The following is a 13513-nucleotide window of genomic DNA, read 5'->3' as shown; positions in this document are numbered from 1 at the left end:
AAACACAAATCCCACATACATCCCCTCATTCTTATCAATTCTCCTGCTCAGCATGAAGATGAGACAGACGATGAATTCTATTGCGATGCTTGTGAGGAAGAAAGGCTGGATCCACTATTACCCATTTATTAGTGCATAGAATGTCACTTTGCTGCTGATATTAAATGCGTCATCTTGAGGTACGTAAGCTCATATATAAAATCTTACAGTTGAAGATTTGAAAGTTCAAACAATAACCTGGCTACTCTTTTTGATAGCATATTGAATCAAATACTCTTAACTTTAGTATTTTGGAGCTCTGTGCATCATCAGATAAATTAACAATGTCATGTGCAGATGATCTTTTAGATAAAGGGAAATGCTATGGGTATTAAATTTTTTACTAAGAGATGAGTATCAAGTTAATGTGGAGCTCATTCATTGGTACCTGTATCATTTCTCTTGATTAATTGTTTTGATTTTCTCCAATAAATCAGCTCCACATTAATTTGGTATCAATTCTTTCTATCTATTGGTTAAAGATTTAGCACCTATAGCATTTTTCTTTGAAAAAATTGCTTTAAAAAACTAATGTAGCTTTTAACCATTTTCAACACTAGAATCGATGTGCCTAGATGGTGGAAATTTTCTATTAAGGTAGAACTCCATAAACTACTTGAATTCTCAAAATTTGCTCAAAGTTAAATACGTTTTTGTTAGGTATACATGTGTAAATGTAAAAAAATTGAATCACCGTATTAGAAATATGTCACAAGTATAAATGGTTAATAAAGCATATATATATAGCTAGGCCAAAACTTGTAGATTTAAGCTTTTTAGTCGAGTGATGTCCCAACATGCATGCTATATTATAGTTTCAATGAAAGACTAATATGTGTCAATCTCCCTAACAATATATTATATAGGTTAGTGTCATTTGACGTCATGTGGGATTGGTTGGTGCCAACAGTTGGTACTTCATTAATTTTTTATATCAAGATTTTTAATTTTACAATTGGTTCATGCTCTTAACTCAATGTCTCTGGTTGGTTTGTAGGTAATATCATCGCTAAATGGAGAATATGGAGATGTAGAGTTGAGGAATCCGCTTGGACAGTTTGGTAAGGTTATTACCAAAGATGCGTTAAAAGAAAGGATGCAGAAAAAATATAAAAAACAACTCAAGCCGACTTTAAGTTGGAAAGATTTTTTAAGCACTTTGACTATAATCGAGGAAATATCCTTAAGGAAAACGATTAGAGAAAAAACTACTGCTGAAAAGATAGAAGCTTATGACCATGATGAAATTATAATGTTTTCTGACAAGGCCTATACACAATTTATGGATTATCTTAATTATTCTGAGGTTTCGCATAACATGTTTCCTTATGATTGGCATGTTGGTTCTCATACAAAAGAAGAGGTTATCAATGTTGGGAATTACATGACTACTCGTAAGTTGGCCTCAATCTTAAACCACTTGCTTTCCAACCATGGGGATATTGGTGCCGAATCCATTTTTAGTCCTAAATTGAAATCGATTTACTTTTTCATGTTATGTGAGTGCATAGATCGCATGAGAAACATCATGGTTGTGGATATCACTGATGATATGCTTCTCGGTTGGTGGAGATGCTTGGAAACCTTGCAATTTGCAGGATTTAAAATTGAGTTTGCCTTTGATCATTTGAAGAGAGTTACACATGCTCATTTTGGTCTTTATGTTGAAAAGCAAGTAGACAATGTTGTTGATCAACTTGATAGAGATATTATGGAACTTACAAGGAAACTTGAGCGCATAAAATCTGCAAAATCTTCAAAATTCAGCTTTATTGAGGAATGCTTAAGAGAGGCTTCAGTACTGAGGAAATGTAAAGCAGTTACGTCTAGGCTACTATAGATGTCAACCGTATTAAAAGCTATATATTTCCATGCATGTATGTTTGTTTTTTCTGTTTTAGTTTGTCTTATTTATGTATCATGAAGCTAATTAGTGGGTACTAAATGTTTACAACACAAATTTGAAATAAAATATATAATATTATTTGTAACACCTAGATCCAAAAATGGCATTAAAGGGGCTTTAATCCAAACTCTGGAAAGGAGAAAACAAGAGTAAATGGAAGTAGGTGAATAACTTTTAGGCAGATTATTCCTGGATTAGTTTGCTTCGCGGGCAATCTAAAAGGGGCTTTATTCTCATTTGAAGTCCCTTGTATGCTTCATTTATTGTTTAATCTATAAGCGATTTCTTAGTTTGTATGTATGTGGTAAAACAGAACAGAAAGCATAAATTTCCAAATAAAACTGCAGTCTATATTAATCTTCAAAAAAATTATTTAATTAAGGTAATTTTATAACTTTTACAAGAGTATAAGAGATATTTCACCTATTAATTAACCATCTTATTTAACTTTAAATCCTATAAGTAGAGGTGTGACATTGAAAATTTTAAAACATAATAATAACCCAATATTATAACTTTTTAAAGTTTAAGAGTACTATTATAAAAGTGATGAAATATGCATGAGGGAAGTAAGAGAAGTTTTTCCTATCATTTTAATGATCGCCCAACAAGTTTGCAAAAACAAATGGTAAAAGAAAATTGTTTCATTTAAAGCTCGTTGTGAGAGCCTTTCAAGTAGGGTTGTAAATGGGCTTATCACCAAGGACCACATTTGGATGGCTAGAAATTGTCTTATTCATGGTGGTGTTTATCCAAACCCACACGTTTGTCATAAAGCCATTCTTGTCTTTATTCAAAAACATTTAAAGGCATGGGTTGATTCTTAGAGCACTCCTCTCCAGTGGTCCTCTCTTCCTCATGGGTCTTTTAAAGTGAATTTTGACGTTATTGTTCGTCCTAACTTCAATGTAGTTTCTGCAGTTCTAAGTAGCGATAATGGTTGGATTTTGGCTGCCCGTACCCAGCAATTTCCCCCCTCTGAAGCTTCTTTTGGTGAGGCCTCTGCCACCTTGCTTGCTGTCCGCTTAGCAGCTTCTTATAGCTATCCCTCTATTATCGTGGAAGGCGACTCCCTCCTCACTATCTTGGCCATTAACCAAGGTCACATCTTCTCGGATTGGCCTTGTGCTCCTGTGATTGCCGACTGTCACCAGCAGCTCTCCTTTTTCAGTTCTTGGACAGCTTCAAAGGTCTCTAGATGTGTCAATTTTTTGGCACACTCGGTTACAAAATGGGCCGCTTCCTACGTTATGTTTGAAAGCATTCTCGATAACTCTCATTTCCTTTCAGCTTTAAGAATTAGGAGTGGCAAAGATCCTCCATTGCAATTTGTTTTTGTGCTTTTTGTTTGTCCCCCTTTCCTTTTCCAGAAGTTGAATAGAAAAAAAAAAAAAAAAAAAAAAGGGCTTAGATCAACAATATTATTAGGACTAACAATAGATCAAATAATTAGGTCAACAATGGGCCAAATAAAGACAACTTAGCCTTTTTGTTCAACCAAGCGTGGGGAGCGATGATAAAATGTGTTTGTGTAAATGTACGAACGAAAATGGGTGACTGATTCGAGATAGTCAATCTCCAAATAAAGAAAGAAATGGAAAACTCAACAAGATTGTATTGAAATGGTAATGATCAAATTTGATGGTAATCAAATTATTATATACCTTAAATCTCTTACGATAAATAAGAGTAATTTGTATTGTAATATATATCTTTAAGGGAATAAAAACAAAATTTAGCACTTTAAGGCTTCATCTTATTGTTTGATTTTCGATTCTTCCGCATGATTCACTCACAACCCCGGGCTTCATTGAATTTGTAAAATCTCCATGACTATGAAAGGCCCAAAACTCGTGCTAAAACAGCGACGTCCAAATCTGAGTCTATGCCCAATATTGTTCTTCAGTCTATGCCCAAATCTAAAACCAGATGGTATCTCGTAATCTTTGAGTTCTTCCAGTGAGAGTGTTTGGCTTATAATAAAAGCAGATAAGCCGGATCCTTGAAAGTATCCCTGGCCGGCTGCCTATTATTAATGGTTGGTTGAGTACATTTATATATGGATCATCATCATATGGGTGTCAATTAAAAAGAAAAGTATAGTTAATGAAAGGAGGATAAGTATGGGAAATAATAATTTAGGAGATAAATGCAAATGAGATGCAACAGGGGAGTAAACATATAGTTTCCCTCGAATTGTCATTTTCCGCAGAGGCAATGGTCCCGTCCTTGTGGAGTCATCATCACTTGTCCGTTTCTCCTTCTCTCATCAATAGACGTGTACGTCTTTGAAAATGCAGAAAAGGACAAAAAAATTCAAAGTTGCTTTTTGCTTTTTTGCTTTTTTCTTTTTGACTTATAAGAAAGGTGTATTTTTAATTCTCTCATTCTTCAGTGATCACTCATTATATTATATAATTGTAAGAAAAATGTTGAAGAGTCACTCTTTAGGTCACTCTTTATTTCTTTTTTCGTGAGAAAAAAAAAAAAAAAAAACCTCTTAGTGATTTTGGGTTAAAACCGATAGAGAGAAAGACAGATCGAGATGGAGATTGATCATTTCAGTGATCACCAGCATCTGTTATCGCTGAGTGACAAGGAGAGAGATGATTATGTTTTATGCGACGCATGCGATGAATATTGCGTTGGTCCGACCTACACTTGCAGCAGTGAATATTATTGTGACTTCGCCTTGCACGAATCATGTGCAAAGCTACCGCAGGAGTTGCGCAAACCACTTCTTCACCCACACCCTCTTGCCCGAGTACACCCAAAATCAAAATACGGCAAGTTTGAGTGTAATGCTTGTAGCAAAATTTGCAGGGGCTTCACCTTCCGCTGCGAAAAGTGCGACATCAACTTTGATCTTAAGTGCGCTTTTGTAGGGCCAGTGCTAGAAGAAAGGGAGGAGGCAGTTGCTGTTGGTACTTTTAGCCACCACCAGCACCCATTGGTTCTCTTCGAGAAGATTCCTGCCCATCGCATTAAATGCCGCGTATGTGGAAAATACTGCTCGGACCCGGCTTATGCCTGCTTCCCATGTCGCTTCTTTCTCCATCCATCGTGTTTTGATCGAAGCTTGCCCCAAGAGATCCAACACTTCTATCATCCCTGCCCTCTCACCTTGTACACTACTGGCCCAGATAAATCTTCTCCTTGCAGAGCTTGTCGACAATTCTGGCCCAGGGGAGGCTTTTACTATGGCTGTAGTCGGTGCGATTTTGTGATGGATATTGATTGCACTCTATTGCCCAGTACTACCCAATCTAAAAGTGATTATCAAGAAGAGATTCTCCATTTCCTCCACGGGCATCCACTGTCACTAATCTCGAAGATCAAGGCTGATGACAAAGTGATCAATTGCTATGTATGTGGGAAAGGCTGTACGGATCCGACCTATGCTTGTGGTTGTGGCCGCGGAGGTCACTGTAACCGCGTTTACATTCACCAATCATGCCTTGAATTGACGCAAGACATTTTAGATCACTCTCATCCATACCACCCTCTCATCCTAAAACCCATGGAGGATAGTGCTCAATGCAATGCCTGTCGCAAGGATATTAACTGGAACCGCAAAGGGAACAACTTCGCCTACGTTTGTGAGAGTAACAATTGCAGCTTTTGCTTGCACATAGAATGCAGTGTCATAATGCCTGCCGTTATATCAGACGAAGGGCACGACCACCTTCTGCAATTTAGGGACAATATAGTTGATGATGAAACGATCAAGTGCAGCGCTTGCAAATCCACTTGTCATGAATCATACTCTTTCAGATGTCTAGATCTGGATTGTGACTTCAATCTCCATCATACGTGTGGTCCATTACCATATACCATTCAGCACAAATGCCACATCGATCCCCTTACCCTCACGCATTCTCTTGCTGAACATGAAAATCAGAGAAACGATGAATTCTATTGCGATGCTTGTGAGGAAGAAATTGAAGACCCATTATTACCCATTTATTACTGCGCGGAATGCCATTTTGTTGCTGAAATTTCTTGCGTCATCTCTGAGGTACGTACATAAGCTCATATATAAAATCTTACTGATGAATATATGAAAACAACCTATAGCTAGCTACTATGATCTTTTTGGTTTGGAAATGCAATCATGTATGAATTGATGTTTAATCCATATAGCTTTACTCTTTTTGATCAAGACAAAAGCTAATGAATGGAGTTATCACAAGGAAATAAAATTTGTTGAATCAAATTGTTGGCTGGATTTTCCAGCAAGACACACTCCAAGGGCAGTAGATTAAACAAGGGAAACACAAGAGAATAAGAAGAACAACTTGCTACAGAAATTCTGCATAAAATGAGTAAAGAAATAGAGGAAAAACAGCAGAGCGGATGAGTTTTTTTTTTTTTCTGAAGAAAGCTTCTAGCTCTTTTTTCGGTTCTTTTTTTTTTTTTTCTTCTTCTTACATTACAATTTTTCTGCAGCTACACAATACAAAAGAAGAGAAGCCTTTACAAAAGTAAGTGCTAGAACCACACGTGGCTTCACAGCACACATTTTCACCTATTACAAACTAGAGTTTAATAAACACAACCAAAGATAAAAGTTTGACTAGTCAAAGCACATTACTTCGTAACACAAATAACTTTAGTTTTTTGTAGCCCTTATCAATAATGATTATAATTAGATGCATGCACATCATTAGATAAACACCGCTTATTGTCATGTGCAGATGATCTTTTGTAAAAGAGAAATGCTATGAATACTATTAAATATTTTATCAAGATCATGAGTACTAGATTGATGTAGAACTCATAATTCATTGGTATACCTGTATCATTTTTCTTGATCAATTGTTTTGATCATTTCCAATGAATGAGCAAATCTTTCCATCTCTTGGTAAAAAGTTTAGTACCTATAGCATTTCTCTTTGGAAAAATTGCTTTAAAAAACAAATCTAGCTTTTAACCATTTTCAACACTAGAATCGATGTGTACATGTAGATGGTGGAAATTTGCCATGAAGGTAGAACTCCATTAACTACATGAATTCTCAAAATTTGCTCAAAGTTAAATATGTTTTTGTTGGGTATACATATGTAAGTGTAAATAGATTGAATCCTATATTAGAAAGACGTCACAAGTGTAAATGGTTAATATAACATGAATAGCTATGCCCAAACTCATAAATTTAAGCATTGAGTGATGTCCCAACATGTCATATATATTATGGTTTCACTAATTAAAAGACTCTAAAATGTGTCAATTTCCCTAACAATTATATATATCTAGTGTCATTTGACGTCATGTGGGCTTGGTTGGTGCCCACAGTTGGTTCAATAATTTTATATATCAAGAGTTTCATTTTACAATTAGTTCATGCTCTTAACTCAAAGTCTCTGGTTGGTTTGTAGGTAATATCATCTCTAAACGAAGAATATGGGAAGGTAGAGTTGAGGAATCCTCTTGGACAGTTTGGTAAGGTTATTACCAAAGACACGTTAAAAAAGATGATGCAAAAGAAAGATAAAGAACAACTCAAGCCGACTTTAACTTGGAAAGAATTTTTAAGCACTTTGAGTGTAGTCGAGGATATATCCTTAAGGAAAACAATTAGAGAAAAAACTATTGCTGAGAAGATAGAAGCTTATGACCATGAGGAAATTATAATGTTTTCTGACAAGGCTTATACACAATTTATGGAGTTTCTTAATCATTCTAAGGTTTCGCATAACAGGTTTCCTTATGATTGGGATGTTGGTTCTCATACAAAAGAAGAGGTTATCAATGTTGGAGAGTACATGACTACTCGTAAGTTGACCCCTATCTTAAACCACTTGCTTTCCAACCACGGGGATATTGGTGCCCAATCCACGTTTAGTCCTAAATTGAAATCGATTTACTTTTTCATGTTATGTGAGTGCATAGATCGCATGAGAAACATCAAGGTTGTGGATATCACTGATGATATGCTTCTCGGTTGGTGGAGATGCTTGGAAACCTTGCAATTTGCAGGATTTAAAATTGAGTTTGCCTTTGATCATTTGAAGAGAATTACACATGCTCATTTTGGTCTTTATGTTGAAAAGCAAGTAGACAATGTTGTTGATCAACTTGATAGAGATATTAAGGGACTTACAAGGAAACTCGAGCGCATAAAGTCTGCAAAATCTGCAAAATCCAGCATTATTGAGGAATGCTTAAGAGAGGCTACAGTATTGCGAAAAGGTAAAGCAGTTACGTCTAGGCTACTATAGATGTCAACCATGTTAAACCTCTATTTCCATGCACACATGTTTATTTCTTATGTTTTAGTTTGTCTTGTTTATGTATCATGAAGTTAATTAGTTATTAAATCCATGGTTAACGCATTATGCGTGAGTGATGAAGAACATTATAGTTTAAGCACTTCACTACTGTTTAAGCTGGAACACCAACAATTCTCATGTTCCCATGCAAGATTTATTTTCCATAAAAGCAACTCATTTAATAAATCACATGTTTTCTTTTAAACAAACAACCAACTGAACCAAGCATACTTTATGTACCATTTAAATCGTAAAACATGCATAAAAATCAAGAGGGTGCGAGTTCTTCAAGCTTAGAGAGACCAACCTTTAAGAGTAGCCTCATTTCTCTCTCCTCCCCTCTCTCTAGGTCTAAGGTTTTTGAAATAGGTACAAAATGGGTTTAAGACCGCATTCTTGCCTTTAAATAGAGGCAACCCAAACAACTAGGGTCTTAAAAGGTTTCATTTTTTTTTAAAAAAAAACCGTTTGGGAAATTCAAACGTTCTTTGGAAACTTTGATTGTTCAAGGATGATCATTCGAATCCAACTTCAATCGTTCCAATGCAAGGATTGTTTGAATCCAATTTCAAACGTTCCAAGGCAACGATCATTCGAATCCCACCTGGAACGTTCGAATGTTGTAGGTTTTAAAATGGATAAGAAAGAGATATTCTTTTCAAATTATTTGAAAGACGTTTTATTTACTAGTGAATTAATACGTGCAAGAGGTTGACTAATAGGTTACCTTTATTATCCCATTTTATTTTTATTAAAAATATGAGTATTAATTTCATGGGGGCATTATACGTTGTATGTGTCTTGGAGTGCAAAGATTCTCACTCAAGTATAGAAGCCGAATACCACGCAATGGCTATTGTTAGGAGTGTCAACCCGGTCTCGATTCCTGGTTATTTTATTTTGAAAAACCAGAACCGGTTATCCAGTTATACAATAACTAGCAGATTCCGGTTGGTACCCAGTTATCTGGCTGGACCGGGTAATTGGTTTTTTTTTTATAATATATATATATATATATATATATATATATATTGGGCTTATTTTAGGTATTGAGCCTAATTTTTGGGCTTATTTAAGGTATTGAGTCTAATTTTTGTGCTTAATTTAACAATTTTTACCCTTTTTTTTTTTAAAAAAAAATTAGCATTTTTGTCCCAATAAGTTGGGGTTTGTAGTGATTGTTAAAAAAAAAAACCTAAAAAATCCCAAAAAATACTTTATTTGGCTTTTTGGGCCTAAAAAAAATAAAAATCCAATGTTTAAAAATGTCATAAAACTTCATTGTTTAAAAATGCCATTAAAATCCAATGTTTACAAATGCCATAAAAATTCAATGTTTAAAAATGCCCTAAACAAAATATATATATATAAAAAATTATTATTTTATATATATACCTGGTTACCTGGTTATAATCGGGTGCAAAAAATTGGAACCGGGTATCCGGTTACCAGTTTTTTCCAACCGGTTTCTTGGTTTTCCAGTTACCGGTTGGTACCCAGTTTCCCAATTTTTCGATTAGTACATGGTTTTTTTTAACACCCCTACATTTTTAATTTTTTTACACCCCTACTTACCAATGATGTCTATTGGCTTTGCCTGTTGCTAAAAGATTTTACGATCGCAAGTTGCATGTTCATCCCTTGCCACCTACGTTTTGGTGTGACATTATGGAAGCTCTAACCTTTACTTCTAATCTTGTATTTTTATGCTTGTAAAAGAGTACTTACATTGGCTTAATCATTTCTTACTTTTATTTAAAATATATAAGTCAAATACTAAAATATCTTATGCATCTCAAATGCAAAATATATGTTTGTTGCATTTGTAAACAGTGTACCGCTACATGTAGCGGACACGGTTCACACATCCATCTCATTAATATACTATTTCTCTCTTCATATCTCTCTTTTCCCACAATTTCTCCTACTATTTCTTTCCACATCTCTCTTTTTCTCAAAATTTTTTCCTACTATTTTTCTTATCACATGTCTCTTTTAGCAAAAGTTGAAAAACAGGATCTTATGAAAAATACAATCCTTATAACTAATAATAATAATAATAATATTCAAAATTATATAGATAAAAAAAATAGATAATCGGATGTATAATGTCTTTTAAAACTCATTAACTAAATTAAATAAAGTAAATTTTAACGAGCTATTTTACATAAAAATATACATAAATCAATACAAATACTCTAAAGCATATTAAAATTAATTATGCGCTTACACTGAACAAAGACATTTCTGCTCGCTACAATATTGCCACCGTTGATCATGCTTCTGCTCGAGAAGGCGGGTGTAGAGAATATTCAGATGCTACAAAAGGAAGATCCTTCTGCTCGACAACAAAGCACTTGCAGCTCACATTTTCTAAAGTAGAAAAGGAATCTCGAATTTGCATGGAGCTACAAAAGGAAGCTGCTCTTGCTTGACAGTTGACAGCAAAGCAATTGCTACCCACTTTCCTAATGACATTACAAAAGGAAACTTTAGTCGTCTGTCTTCTTGCTCGACTGCGCATCACCAAACACGAAAGCATTTCCTGCATACGTTTTCTATGAAGTCAAATGCAATCAGAACTCTACTTCCAGCCAATATCAAAACATCCCACACAATAAATCATTACCCAAAAAAGATTTAACCAAACCCATCTGCATAACAACGCAAAAAAGAGAGGAACAAGCCTCTAGAAAGGAAGCTTTCTGATCAGGATCGAGCTCGGTACTCTTCTGATACTTACGGATTTCACTGCATAACATTGAACAAAAATCACGTGTTAGATTAGACAAAACCAATCTCATACCCATAACGCAAATTCACTAAAAGCAATATTGACAATGTACTCCTTATAAACAAAAAAAGTTAGATTTGTTGAGAAAAAAATACTTTATCAAATTTAGAGAGATACTTTTAAAATGAGTCAAACATCAAACTCTCTATACTTTTATCTATTTTAGTTAAATATTATTATTTTATTAATTTTAAATCAATCAAGGGAGAGGATACAAAATAACCTTAAAAAATTATGTAACTTTAACTTTTGGCTCTTGAAATATAGGGAGCATCTATGAGAAGAGTTAAATAAAAAGTAGAAAATTGAGCTTGTTAAATGAGTGTTTTCATGAGTTTTATTATATTTTTAGAGAAAAGCTAAATATAAAAAGCCTATTATAAATGCTCTAAATGAGGCAAATTTAAGAGCAAAGAAAGGGAAAACTAACTCACCGAAGAGCAACAATATCAAGCCGGTAGCGATGGGGCTTCTTGACACCACCGGTGGGCATGGCTTTGGCATACTTTAGGGATCTTTGAATTCATTTTCATAACAATTTGTAATTTTGACAAACTACATAGTCTACATTAACTGATTTTACATTTAAAAAAAAAAAACAAAAAACAAAAACAAAAAAAAAAACAAAAACAAAAAACTACAGCAAATACCTATAATGATGTAATCCGTGCAACCCTGAGATTCATGAAAAATTCCTTGTAAAGCTGTACGCAGCCATATGTGTAAATTATTAGGAAAATGCGCTCAATTGATATATAAAATTATCATGCATTTTTAACATGTGAAAGTTACATTTCTTTTTAATGACAATTGAGAAACACAGTTTTTTAATAGAATTTTCTCTAACTTTATTAATGTTGTAAAAAAATATATATTTTTCACATGTTCAAGTGACACATCAATTTTATAGGCTAAATTAAAGAAAATCCTTGTCTTTATATATATATAATCTAAAAAAACCAAATCTAAACCATAAAATACATCATCCCCGATTCAGCCAAAATAATAAATCCAAAGATCAGCCTATATATATATATATATATATATATATATATGAAGTGCCAGATCTCCCAAGTCAAATCAACATCATCCCATCGTGCAATTTCAAGGGTTTATCATCATTTTCATCAACATGCATGGTCATTGTTTCCAACGTGCCCAACCCGTTGTAGTGAGAATTTCATGGACCTGTTACTTTATTCACTTATGATAGTGCACGGCCTTGGATCTAGGCACATAGTCTGATATTTCGTCGTGTTTGTCTTTGTTTGCAACGTGTTTATCTGTCCCCATCTATTCCTTACATAAAATCACCTTTGCTCAGTATTCATTAGTATCTTCTATAGTATGGATTGCAAAGGCATAGAGGTTCTAGTTCATTCTTTTACTTTTTAAAATTATTATTGAATGTGTGTGATAATGTGGGCTCGCATAAACTCCACAAATTTAACTGTGACTTTGGAAAGCGGAGCACTGGAAAAAAAAATTAGAGGAGGACGGGTATCACCGAAAGTTGTACCAATTATGAAATCAACTGCTCTTATCGGAAAAGAAAAAGGATAAAGGTAGCCAAAAGGTGACAATGGTGGGAACCTGCACTCATTCTCCCCCTTTTGCTCTTTCTTTTTCTTTTTTGACTTATAATATAAATTTATTTTTAATTCTTTCATTCTTCCGTCTGTCATTATAATTGTAAGAAAAATGTTGAAGAGGCACTTCTTTGGTCACTCTCTGTTTATTTTTCGTGCAATTAAAAAAAAAAAAAAAATCCCTTAGTGATTTGGGTTAAAAACCTTGAGAAAGGAAGAGATGGAGATTGAGCATTTCAGTCACCAGCATCTGTTATCGCTGAGTGAAAAGAAGAGAGATGATAAGGCTCTATGCGACGCATGCTGGACATATTGCGTTGGTCCGACCTACAGTTGCAGGGAATCTTATTGTTACTTCGACCTCCACGAATCATGTGCAAGGCTACCGCAGGAGTTGCACACCCCCCTTCACCCACACCCTCTTATCCTACACCCACGATGCCACTTTAACTGTTTTGCTTGTGCCCGGTACTTTAGCTGGGGCTTCACCTTCTGCTGCGACAAGTGCGACTTCAACCTTGATATTAAGTGCGCTTTTATAAGGCCAGCGAGAGCAGAAAGGGATGACCCAGTTCGTACACCATTTAGCCACAAGCATCAGCCATTGGTACGCTTCGACAAGATTCCTGCCGATCGCTTTAACTGCTTCGCATGTGGAACATACTGCTCCGACACAATCATCTATGGCTGCTTCCCATGTCGCTTCTTTCTCCATCCGTCGTGTTTTAACTTGCCACAAGAGATCATTTTCCATCCCTTTCATCCATACCACCCTCTCACGCTGCTCCCGGTTAAAGTACGTCGACGATGCAATGCCTGTCGCGAGGAAACCCATGGCTTCTTCTACGTTTGTCAGTATAACAATTGCAGCTTTTGCTTGCACATAGAATGTAGTGTCATAATGACTGCCGTT

At 35.1% G+C, this 13513-nt stretch overlaps 1 protein-coding gene across 1 annotated transcript; it reads left to right on the top strand.

Moving 5' to 3' along the window:
* Nucleotides 1-4490: 4490 nt before the first annotated feature.
* LOC132166499 (uncharacterized) lies at nucleotides 4491-8280 on the top strand. Its single transcript, XM_059577326.1, has 3 exons — nucleotides 4491-5963; nucleotides 7324-7720; nucleotides 7838-8280. The coding sequence occupies exons 1-3, from the start codon at nucleotides 4491-4493 to the stop codon at nucleotides 8164-8166; spliced, it is 2199 nt and encodes a 732-aa protein (XP_059433309.1). The 3' UTR covers nucleotides 8167-8280.
* Nucleotides 8281-13513: the final 5233 nt, after the last annotated feature.

Source organism: Corylus avellana, chromosome ca1 (assembly GCF_901000735.1).
Source record: "Corylus avellana chromosome ca1, CavTom2PMs-1.0".
Taxonomy (NCBI): domain Eukaryota; kingdom Viridiplantae; phylum Streptophyta; class Magnoliopsida; order Fagales; family Betulaceae; genus Corylus; species Corylus avellana.
The sequence above is the reverse complement of the archived record's forward strand: the minus strand, read 5'-3'. Positions and strand labels throughout refer to the sequence as shown.

Bases quoted from the DNA above. Each gene is read 5' to 3' on its own strand.
- LOC132166499 (XM_059577326.1), top strand. From the start codon at position 4,491: ATGGAGATTGATCATTTCAGTGATCACCAGCATCTGTTATCGCTGAGT. The intron at 5,964-7,323 runs GTACGTACATAA...GTTGGTTTGTAG, and splicing joins TTTCTTGCGTCATCTCTGAG to GTAATATCATCTCTAAACGA. The intron at 7,721-7,837 runs GTAAGTTGACCC...GTGAGTGCATAG, and splicing joins TGGAGAGTACATGACTACTC to ATCGCATGAGAAACATCAAG.